Here is a 12511-nt window from a genome sequence, read left to right as displayed (position 1 = left end):
ACTGGATATGACGTAACTTCCAGCGCCCTGCAGCTGCTGTGCACGTAGTATTGTCACGCCCACGCCCTGGCTCTGCCTAGTCAATCTTCTTAATGCTCCTAGGCAAATAACCCTTCCGTAGGGTGGTCCAATTTCTGCATATCATTCATTATGTCCGGGTCGAACGCATATCACTCATTATTTCCGGGTCGAACGCCATACCTGGAAAAGGCAAATCAAGTGGTAGTTGTGTTGGGACTGGTATTGAGTACAAGTTGTCTGGTGATGCGGATTTACACCAAGACTGCTGTAATGAAGCGATTCTGGTGGGATGACGGTACGAATGCTTGGACCCCCCCTTTTGGCTCGTGCTGCATCTGCGTTCCTCGAATCCACCACATAACGCTTATGAATGTAGTTTTCGTCATTGTGGCCTGGGTAAAACCCCTCAATCTCAAGCTTCGGTCCTCATTCTCACGGCTGACCTATATCGTTCAAATAAGATATTTGCTGCTGCCATCCAAGCGACCTTACTTTGTACGAGTCGCACCGCTCATCAAACAGGTTTGAGCTAATTAGGACTGCTGTAGACGGATTCAGCCACGCTGGGGTTGGCATCCACATGACAGAGTTGTCTCCCTCGACCCTGGTAGCTTTACAAAAGGTATAGCTCCCATGCGTGTGCAACTGCTGCCCACCTTCCACTTCTATGAAGGCGCAAAGCTTACGCTAAGGCATTGATTCCGCCCCCTATCCAACATTGAGACCGTTATAACCGCCTCAATTGTTTACCTCCCTTGTCTCGCATTCGCAAAGCTCGCCTTGCTTATGCTGTACTATAGACTCTTGTACACAGTCAAAGCGTGGATATACACACTCTATCTCGTGGGATTTGTGGTTGTTGGATATACGATAGCACTAACTGTGGTGCTCATCTTTCCATGTGACCCCATTGAGAAAAACTGGAATCCGTTGATCCTCGAAGGGTCTTGCATAGATCGAAACGGCGCATACCTCGCGACCGCCGCCACGAATACTGCCAGCGATATTATATTGCTACTGATTCCCATTCGAGTGATCTCGAAGCTCCAGATGCCGCTGATGGAGAAGTTGGGTGCCTTTCTCATGTTTGGCATTGGTTCTCTGTGAGCAAAGCCCATCTTGTTCCCTTCTTACCGCGTTCGGACTGCAACGGCGGCACGAATACCTCGGAACCCTTAGTCTTCGGATGACTGAAACGTCTTGCAGGACGATCGTCATGAGTATCGTGCGGCTGGCGACCTTATGGCCACTGATCAACTCTCAAGATTTTTCGTATCACCTCGCCCTCGTCTGTACATTCGTGTGAGTGCAGTCTTCGCCCTCTCTTCCATGTTTCTGCAGTGAATGAGAAACCGAGAAACCGCAATTAACTGTAATGGACCACATCGTCCACACCAAGTGGATAGCAACATCGAAGCGAATCTCATCATAGTATGTGCCTGTCTACCCTTTTTGCGCCAGCTCATTCGCCATTTTGCACCCCAATGGGCACTGTGGGGGCGGCACTCCCGGAATACACGAAGCTCGTCGTCGACTTCAACTCCAGGCAGAATCTTACGGGGTGGACCTCGAACTGATGCCGTTGTGGCGGATCTTGAGATCTCGAGTATAAGTCAGGAAACAATCGTCCAGTCGTGCTGAATATGATGATCAAACTGAAAATGTTTCAACAGTTAGTTTTCGATGAGAATAGGATACCTTAAGATTACAAAAGCATAGTCAAGATGATAGATATCTATAAAATTTAATTTTTATTCTATATTTTGGTTAAATATACTAAAAATCACGGGATAATTTTAATTATAAAAAGTAAAAGTATATAAATATTATAACTTCCAAGCTTTTCTTTGCAAAGAAATTAGAAAAAGACTGAGATAGAGTATAAAAATATTTCTTTAATAAATAGTAAAACTTATGGTTTAAACGCGCCCGTCGCCTAATCTACACTAAATGTAATAATTTTAGTAGTAAAATTTACTGAAACAAAACGAAATTGAACGGGAAGCCACAGGACTCTATTACTTGATAGAAAAATCCAAAAATCCACAACAGATAAGATGTGAATCTGTAAGGTGGAATCAAAACAGACAGCCTGGTAGGAAGTGACAGGTTCTCAGCGCCTGACTAACGAACGAACCCATAAAAGTCGGACCGTTCACATTGCACACACAGCAGACTACAAGGAACCCTAAGCAAGCAACAAGGCAAACTACACCAACTAATCAAAGAACAAAAGAACATACCACAAACTCTACGACGCAGGCAATGCACATATATCATAGATTCAAAACTCCCTCAGGAGCAACATTCCATTGAAACCATCTCAACCACCCAAACCAAAAAAGCCTCACCACTACCTCTCACTATAAGGCGGCGGCGGCGTCCCCTCCCTCTCCCCCTCCCTATCCCGATCCCGATCCCCAGCCTGCAACGCACCCGCGCGCCGCCTAAGTGTCTCAGCAGTCAACTGCCTGGCGCGGGCAACCGCGCGGTCAAACGCACCGGGCTCATTGAGCTGATCGTAGATCCAGCCCTGGGCGGTGTTCCTCGTGAGGGCGACGCCGATGACGCGGCCGCAGAAGCTGGAGATGGAGAGCCAGGAGCCGACGTGGGGCATGTCGATGGTCAGGATGGGGGCGGCCATGACCTGGCGGGCGAGGTCGTAGTCGAAGGGCCGGACGGCGGTGGTGGACAGGCGGGCCTCATTGTAGAGCACGCGCAGGAGGAGGATCTTGTCGATGCCGCGGATGTCGACCTCGCTGAGGTCGGTGCCGCCGGAGGCGGGGCGTGGGAGGCCATGGAAGGTGGAGCGGGGGTGCTCCATCGTGGGGGTTCTAGGGGTTTCAGCTGTTTCCAGAGCCGTTGGTCCAGTACACTCACCGAATGAAGATGTACGACACCATCCTCGATTGCAACCCTCCAGCCGATTTATATACCACATCTCATCAAAATCCCCCCCAATACAACAAAGACGCTCACTTCCACAGTCTCATTCATCGCCAGATGCACCCGGTAATCCCCAGCTCACCACAATCAACCCCTCCCACAAAGATAACCCCATACAAAGGACCGGGACACCCCAACTGAAACTCTCCGGCCCTAACTCCCATCCCCAATTCTATAAAGAACACCTCTCCTACACGAAGAACCACCCCAAGCCACCCCAAAGTCAACCGAATACTAACCCCCAGACCCACAGCACCAACCCAAAATGCCCCCCCAAGCCCTCGGCCTCCTCGCCGTCCCCAGCCACCGCACCCAGCCCAGACCACCCCCCTCAACCTTCACCTACACCCCAGGCGACGCCATAACCCTCGCCTGGCTCCAACGCCTGACAAACCACCTCGAAGCAAGCGACATCCCCGTCTGCCTCCTGAACCGGGCGCTCTTCCGCACCCTAAACTGGCAAGACAACCTCTTCCTGGACCCATGCATCGACCTCAACATCCCCAGCCACCACATGAGCGGGGCGATCGCCGTGCTGCAAGCCGCCGGACTGGACGACACGCCGCGGTCCGTGGCCGAGACGCTGGCCTGCATGCACTACTGGCCGTCGGGCCCGAGCAAACGCTTCCCCGCGGACCGGGACTGCCGCGCCCAGGACGCGTGGTGGGCGCCGGCGCACGTCTTCTTCGTGCAGCGGGGGCCGTACATCCCGGCCCTCCACCGTCGGCTCTGGAGTCTGGGTCCGGAGGCGGACTCGCCGGACAGTGTCGAGAACCCCCAAAAAGAGGTGATGGTGCGGTTGTTCGCGCACGAGCAGTATTTCTGGCATATGCCGTGTCCGAGTTCGCGACACAACCCCAAGGAGGAGGATGGGGATTGGGAGTGTTATACTAGGGTTAGAGTGGAGGCTGGCTCAAAGGAAAGAGACGGAAGAGGAGGAGGAGGGGATCGGGAACTGCCCAAGATGGTGCGCGTCATGAAGCCGGCGCAGTACCTCGAGGGGATGCTCCTGCTGCACTGGCGCGATCGGTGCTCGACGAATGATACCAAGGGCACCTCCTGGGAGCTGACCTACGACATGCTCTGTGATCTGGCCCGACGCTCCAAGCCCGCCTGTCTGCGGATCCGGGCGTTTCGGCCGGAGATGCGCAAGCTGCTGCAGGACGAGCTCCACGCGCCCGACACCAGGACCGACCGCGAGTATAACTGGCTTTTCCTGCAGAGACGTATCAAGCGCGCGCAGCTGACGTACCAGAGGTTGAAGGGCACCCCCATGATGCCCCTGTCCCCGTTCCCGATCCCGTCCACCGGGGTGCCCGAGTCGCTGCAGAAGACGTACAAGGCCATTATGACTGGGTCTGAGCTGTATGATCCCAATTTCCCGTGGGTGGATCGGCGACTCGGTATGTTCCGCTTGGATGAAGACGGCAACAGAATTGAGGGCGTATATGCTGGGGATGATGATGAGGAGACCGATTCGGACTCCGAGGAAGACCCCAGCGTGGGGGGCTATGATTATGCCATCGAAGTGTATGAACCCAGCGAGGATGAATCGTAGCTTATCGTAGCATCATGGTGAGTTGGACGTAGGGGAAACTATGATTTCCTACTTTCCATGGTAGGTTCGTAGAACTATCAGACAAATGATCATTGATCGATATTGCAAAAGCTCTCTTTGCAAAAGTTCCGTACTCCTTGATAAGCGCTCCCAAGCAGACAACCAAAGCAAAAACAGTGGAATCGCTCAAGTTCTAAACTAACGACTAAGGAAAATCACCTCAAGAATCCCATCTTCTTCCAACTTTGAAGATACCGTCTCACCACCTCAGCATCCACAGGCCCCACCCTCGCTAGCGTGGCTGAATGCTCACGACACCGCACTGTCTCTAATCTTAGCCCTCCGCACGACATGCGACGAAAGTGTTCCTCGAGAAAGTCGACCATCAAAGAGGCAGGGTTCTCCTCGCCTGGTCCAGCGAACGTTCGGACTCGATGGATCCATTCTTCGAAAGGCACAGTAGTGATGACTCCATTCTTGGCGCTCGAGTTTTGCCCCTCCTTCAGGCGAACTGTTGCCGGCTTGAACCGCAGGCCCTCAACCAGCAAGGGGACCATTTCTTCCCATGATTGCCCAGCAGGATTCTCAATGTGATAGACTGGATGCCTGTTTGCCATCTCCAATCCTTCACCAGAAAGAAGTAGGTCCCCCAACGTAGCCGCCACGTCCTCAACAGGCGTCCACGAAACAGTTCCCTTCAAGTCCGGGAGACAGCCGATCGTCTGTGAGGACTTAAGGAGAAAAGGCAGGTGCTCCTGTGGATTCCAGTATCCACCGAGCCGTGATCCTGCTACTTGCCCTAACCGAACAGCCATAGGCTGGAACATGTCCGGGTAGCGGTGAAGGGTTTCATCCAGCATGCGCTCGCAGACGAACTTGGCGAGACCGTACCCATTGGTCAAAACGGACTGTAGGGGGAGTCGCGATTCAGGTACGTTGGGGTTACCGGTGTGAATAGGATAATGGCCGACGGTGGCAATCGAGGAGATCAACTGAAAGTGGATCTTGGAACCACTGTAGGCGTAGCTAGCAAAGTCAACAAGATTGCGCATGACCTGGAACTGCGGCTCAAACCCTTCAACAGGCCGTTTGCCGCTCATGGGCCAGGCATTGTGGATGATATGCGTGGTTTTTGAAGCGAGCTGAGCGTACTCCGCTTGGGCTAGACCAAGGAAGGGCTTGGATGTATCCGTCTCGAGGATCCGAAGTTTTGAAAGCGCCTGGGCACCCGTTATGATCCCCCGCGTGGATAGGGCTTCTTGCTGGCGCTCCGATGGTGTCTTGCTGCTGCGGGCGGGGCGGTTAAGGCAAATCACAGTGGCAACGCTGGATTGATGTGCGAGATGGCTAACCAGCTGACAGCCTAGACTCCCGGTGGCCCCAGTCACAAGTATCACGGCCCCAGACGAAGGTTTCTTTATTGATGCCTTGGGAGCTTTAGCGCTGAATCCCTGAGTATATCGCCGAATGTAATCATCCACTACTGCCTGTCGAGTCACCAAGTCGGCGTCAGCAGGCGGGCTTGGAGATTGCGGCAAGGAACAGTGGCGGCGTTCATACCTTGGCCCTTGGGAAGCCATTGCGACCACGATGCGCTCGATCCCGACCTCGGGGCATCTTCCGTCCGTCCAATTTACCTGGCCATAACCCGCAGCGTGGAGGGCAGTCTCCCATTGTACAGGATCGGCTACCGCGTGGCGCCGACCGTCATCAAACAGCCACCATCCTTCCAACAGACCAAAGATCATATCAATCCACACAAGAGGTTGCGTCATCTCCAGCATCATGAGAAAGCCATCGGGCCGCAGGGCCTTCCGAATGTTCTTGGTCGACTCCGTCAAGCTGCGAGTAGCATGAACAGCGTTGCTCGCGATGATGATGTGTTGACTGCTTAGCAGATCATCGGCGGGAGCTTTCTCAATATCATGGACCCGGAACTTCATGAACGGATATTGCTTGAATTCCTTGCGAGCGCTGGCAAGAAACATTGGCGAGATGTCGGTAAAGGTATATTCAACCGAAATTCCCAGACGGGCCAAAGCTGGCACAAGCTGCTTGGTGGTGCCTCCCGTTCCAGCACCCATCTCCATGATTCTCAAGGGTCCTTCGCTGGTGGAAAGTCTTCCGATGAGCCGCCGAAGATAATCATCCATCATTTTGTAGTGCAATTTGTTGAACAAAAAATCTCCGTAGAGACTAGACACTAATTGGCGACCTTCTTCGTTGCCAAAGATCAGTCGAAGACCATCCGCCTTGCCGCTGAGCACATCTGCCAGTCTCCTGCCTGTGAAATAGGCTAGCTGGTGGGCCTTGGTGTGATTAGGATAATCTTTAATCAGTCTGTTCAAGATACTCTCACTGGACTCGACAAGGGCGGGTGCGTGAGTTCGAATGATGGTGTTGCCTTCCACTTTAACCAAGTTACCCTCGTTCTGCAGAACCTGGTAGATGTACTCGACCAGACGTTCATGCTTGGGCAGGTATTCAATTCGTGGCAAGACCTGACCATGAACGGCAGCACGTAAAGGACACCCAAGCTGTTCGAAAGCCTCAACTATCAAGGCAACACACATTTGCACCAGTGCAGGGTTGATAGTCTGCATGTAATTGAGGCCATTGAATTCAGCAATGTATTCGTCCGTAAGACCTTTGATCTCGGTAAAAGCGCCCATGACAGCTTCGGACGGCAACCGGAGGTCTCGATCGGGAAAATAAGACTTTGCAGTCTCTGGCGCTGGAGTAGGGCTTGCGAGCTCGCTAGGGGTAGAAAAGCCCGGAGTCGCGGATAGTGGCTTGTTCATCTTGCGCTCAATATCTGAGACGGTAAGCTCCTGTAAGATCTGTCCATGGGGGAAGTGTAGGCCGAATTTACACTCCAAGTCAGCGGACAGCTCCATGGAGAGAAGCGAGTCGACACCAAGTTCTCCGAGCGAAACGTCATTCCGGATTTCGTGCTCAGCTACCCCCAGGAAATCGGCGAGGAACGCTCCAAATCCACCGGCTATCGAGACATCTAGGTCGCTGGATACAGTGGTCGCAGAGTCGGAGAACACGTCGCTGACCGACTCCGCCGACGATGACTGATCATCCTCGGAAGAAATGGCTGTAACAGTGCCACGGATGTAGTCAACCAGGCTACGCACAGTTGTGAGATCCGCCAGGTCATACATTGGAATTGAACAGTGGAATCTTTGCTCCAAATCCTGACCCATCTCCATGCTCATGAGCGAGTCGATGCCGATGTCGCAGAGCTGGGTGCTGTCTTTGATGTCAACGTCGTCGAGACCAGACAGTTCTGCCAGTACCGCTTTGACGCCACTTGACACATCGATATTAGAGGAAGGGAGATCGGCTATCATTTGAGGCTTAGGAGTCGGACTGATCTTCGCTGAGACTGCTGCACTGACGGTGCCAACAGCGGGAGTAATCGGGAGAGTCATGTCCAAAGACGTGGAGGCTTTAGTTGCTAAACGAGGCGTTAATCTAGTCAACATCCGGCTCATTGCTTGTTTCGAGACCCTAGTGTACTTGATGCCCAGCATAATCTCCGCCAGCTCACCCGTGACTGAGTCAAAGACGAAGACATCAGTCATATACGCCTTCTCGTCGTCAAGGTTATGATGGCGGGCGATGACATCCCATGCTTCGACCTGGCCATACCTGGATCCCAGCTTAGGAGATCTAAGCCAGTGTTCCAGTCCATTTGCGATATACATCTCGGTAGGCTGCAAGTCTGTCATGCAATTCACCCAGATTCCACCCACCTGGGCAAAGCAATCGGAAAGATGTATATCGAGCCAGCTCTCTCCGGCATGCTTTCTGAGCACACGGCCAGCAGACTCGTTGCCCTTGCCGACCAGCTTCTGGAGGCCTTGATACTCAACGCCATAATCCACAACTTCGGAGAACGCCCGGTAGATATTCCGTCCTTGGATAATGTCGTCGGCATCGGATGAATTGAGAATCTGTAGACAGCGCTGATGGTTACCAATGAGGCGTCCATATCGAGAGAACTCGGCATGGGCGTCGGGGCTTTCAGTCAAGCCAATTGTGATTTCTCCTGAAACGTGCACAGTGTTTGCGGAGCCGGATTCGCCCGAGCTTGCCAGGCAGAATTCCCAAGCGGTACCACGGGCACTTCCCTCGCTTTCTTTCAAGTCAAGCCACACTGCTCTAGAAGGATCGTCGCACAATGGGGATTTGCTCTGAATGTTGTGAACTCGAGGAATATGCGTCGGGTCTCGGAGAGCCGGCTGCAAGCTCCCCAGGGCCTCAATAGCCATATCGATCTCCAGCGTCATGGGACAAATGGGGGCTGTTTGTGCGATTGTGTGACCCTTGAGATGGTCCCGGAACATTTGTGTGGCGGTGTTGATCCCGAATCGAGCCACGCGCTGCTTGGAATCCTGGTATCCAAGAAATGTGTAAAGACACTCGGGAACAGGCTCGTCTGGAATATGCTCAGGTATGTTGGACTCCTTCTCTTGCGGTATCTTCACGTCCAGCCAGTGTTTGCTTCGTTCGAATTGATAGACCGGCATTAGTATAGGGCCATACTCATAGGTCTGTGATCTGTGATGCGGCCAGTAGATAATGTTCATGCCCTCTTTCCAAAGGCAGATGGTCATATCAGTGAGGTTGTTCAGGCCTTGAGCCCCGTTGGTAATATTAACAGCTTGAAAGTGAGACTCAGCTGGCGCCCCCAGGGCCCGACGTGCCATACCTGTGATGGTCGAGTTAGAGCCTGCCTCCAGGAATACGGCTGAGGGGTATTTCTTTGCCAATCGCTGGATTGCATGGTCGAAATAGACAGGATTGCGCATATGCTGTGCGAAGAAGCTGGATGTAAGAGGCTCGTTAGCCGTCTCGGTTGCCCTTTCCATCGGAATTGAGGCTTGCGAGAACGTGATGCTTTGCCCGTGCTTTCTCAGTTCCTCCAAAAGAGGCTCTTCAACAAGCGTAGAATGGAACGCGTGAGTGACATTCAGTCTGCGTGTGCGCATGGAGGAAAGGTCCGGGTCCCCGGACATGATCTCAGAAATTGCATCAATGGCCTTGCCTGATCCTGCCAAAGTGAAGCTCTGGGGCCCATTATAGCAAGCAATTGTGGCGGCGTCCTCTGCTGGGGTGAGCTGGTGCGCAGCAGCCAGCAACCTTTCAACCGAGTTCAGATCGCCTTCGATGGCCATCATCGCCCCGCGCTCATGGCCCCATAGCTTTTGCAGAAGCTCAGCTCGCGTCGCAATGACACGAAGAGCATCCTCGAACTTCAAGGCGCCGGAAACACATAACGCTACCAGTTCACCAAAGCTATGACCCACGACGGCCGCAACTTTTATTCCACAATCCATCCACGTTCGGGCCACAGAATACTGCAGTGCAAATAGCATTGTTTGGAGTCTGACTGGGTCTTCAACAGGTGAGGTCTGGAAGATCTCAGGATACAGACCGTCATAGCCCATACCTTGAAGAGTGGAGTCACAATGATTTAGGTGATCCCGTAGAACACGGACACCATCGAAGACATTTTGGTCTAATCCAATGAATCTTGAGATCTGACCACCAAAACAAAGAACGACCGGTCTTATTGGGTTCGCTTTAGCGGTATTGGAAAAGTCCCTGTTGGTTCTCTCTATGTAAGCTGTCAGATTATCTTCCAAATCGGAGACCGAGTGTGCGCTGAATATAGCATTGGCGGGAAGAATGTGGTTGGATTGGCGGTTGGCATTGAAAGACAGATTTGCCAGGGTAATGTATCTTGCTGAAACTGCTTTGGACCGAATCAGACCTCTCAGCTTGGTGACGTACTCCAGCAAACTCCGCTCATCGAGAGCACTCAACCGAAACGGATGTTTCAGTCCTTCCGCATGAATTGCTGTCAATCCAGCCCCGTCGTGCTGCCGAGGCTGGGTGACGACCAGGGAGGCGTTCGAGCCCGAAGCGCCGTAATTGTTGATCAAGGCAGCACGGTGATTCACATTCCAGTCGTTCATGGAAGTTGCTATCTCAAGCATATCGGAACTCGACGCCTTGAGATGAGGGCTAAGAGATTGAAAACTAGCCTGGGGCGGGATCTTCTGCTCCTGAATCATCAATAGGACCTTGATCAATGCGACCGCGCCGGAGGCACTCTCTGTGTGTCCGACCAGCCCCTTGACGGAGCCAATAGTCATGGGAGTTTGTCGATTCTTCAATCCACCAAACACCTCCAAGATACTGCTATACTCCGCAGGATCTCCGACAGCAGTACCGGTGCCATGTGCCTCGACTAAGGAGATCTGCTGCGGATCCAGCCCGGCTTTCTGCGTGACGTGTGCGAACAGGCTCGAAAGTGATGGGGAGTTGGGCACGAAAATAGGGGTGCAGTTCAGGTTCTGATATACTGCCGTTCCAGAAATACATCCCAGAATCACGTCCCCATCGCTGACCGCTTGCGACATTTTCTTCAGAAACACCACAGCTGCAGCCTCACCGCGACAGTAGCCGTCCGCGCTCGCGTCAAAGGGCTTACACGCGCCCGTCGGACTGAGGAAAGAGGCGCCAGCTAAATTCTGGAACCATAGTCCATTGGTCATGACATTCACGCCGCCAGCGAGAGCGGCCGTACATTCACCTGCCAGGATGGCCTGACAAGCCATATGCACCGAGACTGCCGCGGTAGAACACCCAGAGTCAAGCGTCATGGATGGGCCGGTCCAGCCGAAATAATGACTGATCTTACCGGCGATAAAGCTCCGAAGATTTCCCGTTGTCGTGAAGGCGTTCGGCTCATGACAGGCGACATTCGTCTCGTAGTCGGAATTGCAAACCCCCAGATAACATCCCACGTGCTGATCGACATCATGCAAGCTGAAATATCCGGACTGCTGCACTGCTTGATAAGCAACCTCCATCATCAGGCGCTGCTGCGGGTCTTGTGATGCCACCTCCCTAGGGCTCTTTTTGAAGAATTTGTGGTCGAAGGCGTCAGAGTCGTTGAGGAAGTTGCCGTACCACCGCCGATTTGGGTCAACTTTGCGCCAGTGGGATTTGAAGGGAATCTTGTCGAGGGGCACCTCTCGGTGTTGGGATTCCGCGGTACAGAGCAGGTTCCAGAATTCCTCTGGGTCGTCTGCTCCTGCTACTTTGAGAGAGTAGCCGACGACAGCGATATCATTGTTCGAAATTGAGGTAGAAGACGCCATAATTTCTCTCTCAGTTCCAACGCGTCTTTGAATAATAGGGTCGTAAGAGGTATAAGGGTCGTCTAGTGGTGGAGACGAATAGTTTGAACAGAGGGTATATGGCAGGCTTGAAGAGCAAATGAGGCACGCGTGGTCTAGCGAGATAAAGAAAAAGCGCGTCTAATCTATTGCGCAAAACCAAGCTGTGAAAGTGTCTGGGAATCGAGATAAAAGGCTTCTACCGCCCTCTTGTGTAAGCAAGTTGTTATCATGAGATGGTCTATGACTCCAGGTTCAAGCTTGGTGAAAGGTTTCGCACCTTATATATCACTTACCGGTAGAAGCCTCTCTCTCATGTTCAGGAACATCGCACTTGCCGGTGCCATCCTAAACCACCCGATACCATGCGATAGAGCATGGTATCAACTCCTTCTAATCATGCTATTCCAAGGTTTGCTGATTCCAAGCCGTGGCCTCAACGGCTGCATGAGCCAAGTGCTGTAGGTAAGCTCCTTCGCGAGGTGAGCGCTGACAGCGAGTGCCATATGATGTGTCCATCATTAACAGACTAGACCGTTGAAAATAGAATCCTTGAGAGATGATTGTATCAGCCCTGCTTGGAGGTACGTAAGCCGCGCTCTTCTGGCATTGTCGAATAGTCGCTGCGGTGGAGATAAGTTCCGGGATGATGATCCTCGGATTTGCCGATTCGAGCAGCCCATGGGCTTATGAGAGATAGTTATGGAGCCTAGACCACACCTGTTGCAGTGAGTTGTTGCTGTAGTGTAACTTGCAGATGACATGCATGAAAGACACGTTTTAT

At 52.6% G+C, this 12511-nt stretch overlaps 4 protein-coding genes across 4 annotated transcripts; 2 read left to right on the top strand and 2 right to left on the bottom strand.

The window, feature by feature from the left end:
• Window positions 1-101: 101 nt before the first annotated feature.
• On the top strand, window positions 102-1662 carry BO86DRAFT_369470 (uncharacterized protein; the record flags this gene model as incomplete). The annotated part of the gene is made up of 7 exons (XM_025670244.1): window positions 102-316; window positions 398-417; window positions 483-516; window positions 570-643; window positions 745-1124; window positions 1228-1323; window positions 1428-1662. Exons 1-7 carry the CDS (start codon window positions 151-153, stop codon window positions 1660-1662), a joined length of 1005 nt encoding a protein of 334 aa, XP_025523939.1. The 5' UTR covers window positions 102-150.
• Window positions 1663-2374: 712 nt separating this feature from the next.
• On the bottom strand, window positions 2375-2924 carry BO86DRAFT_412652 (uncharacterized protein; the record flags this gene model as incomplete). Its single annotated transcript, XM_025674668.1, has 2 exons — window positions 2375-2855; window positions 2902-2924. 2 exons carry the CDS (start codon window positions 2922-2924, stop codon window positions 2375-2377), a joined length of 504 nt encoding a protein of 167 aa, XP_025523938.1.
• A 308-nt stretch (window positions 2925-3232) lies between these two features.
• Window positions 3233-4525, top strand: BO86DRAFT_403138 (uncharacterized protein; the record flags this gene model as incomplete). Its single annotated transcript, XM_025673916.1, has 1 exon — window positions 3233-4525. One exon carries the CDS (start codon window positions 3233-3235, stop codon window positions 4523-4525), a length of 1293 nt encoding a protein of 430 aa, XP_025523937.1.
• On the bottom strand, window positions 4483-12050 carry BO86DRAFT_198891 (ketoacyl-synt-domain-containing protein). Its single transcript, XM_025666734.1, has 2 exons — window positions 12024-12050; window positions 4483-11926 (listed from the first exon to the last, which is right to left on the bottom strand). The coding sequence occupies exon 2, from the start codon at window positions 11707-11709 to the stop codon at window positions 4741-4743; it is 6969 nt and encodes a 2322-aa protein (XP_025523936.1). The 5' UTR covers window positions 11710-11926; window positions 12024-12050; the 3' UTR covers window positions 4483-4740.
• Between the last annotated feature and the right edge of the window lie 461 nt (window positions 12051-12511).

The sequence above is a fragment of the Aspergillus japonicus genome (assembly GCF_003184785.1).
Source record: "Aspergillus japonicus CBS 114.51 unplaced genomic scaffold BO86scaffold_63, whole genome shotgun sequence".
NCBI classification, from domain to species: Eukaryota; Fungi; Ascomycota; class Eurotiomycetes; order Eurotiales; family Aspergillaceae; genus Aspergillus; species Aspergillus japonicus.
Note: the sequence above shows the minus strand (reverse complement) of the source record. Positions and strands in the feature narration are given on the sequence as shown.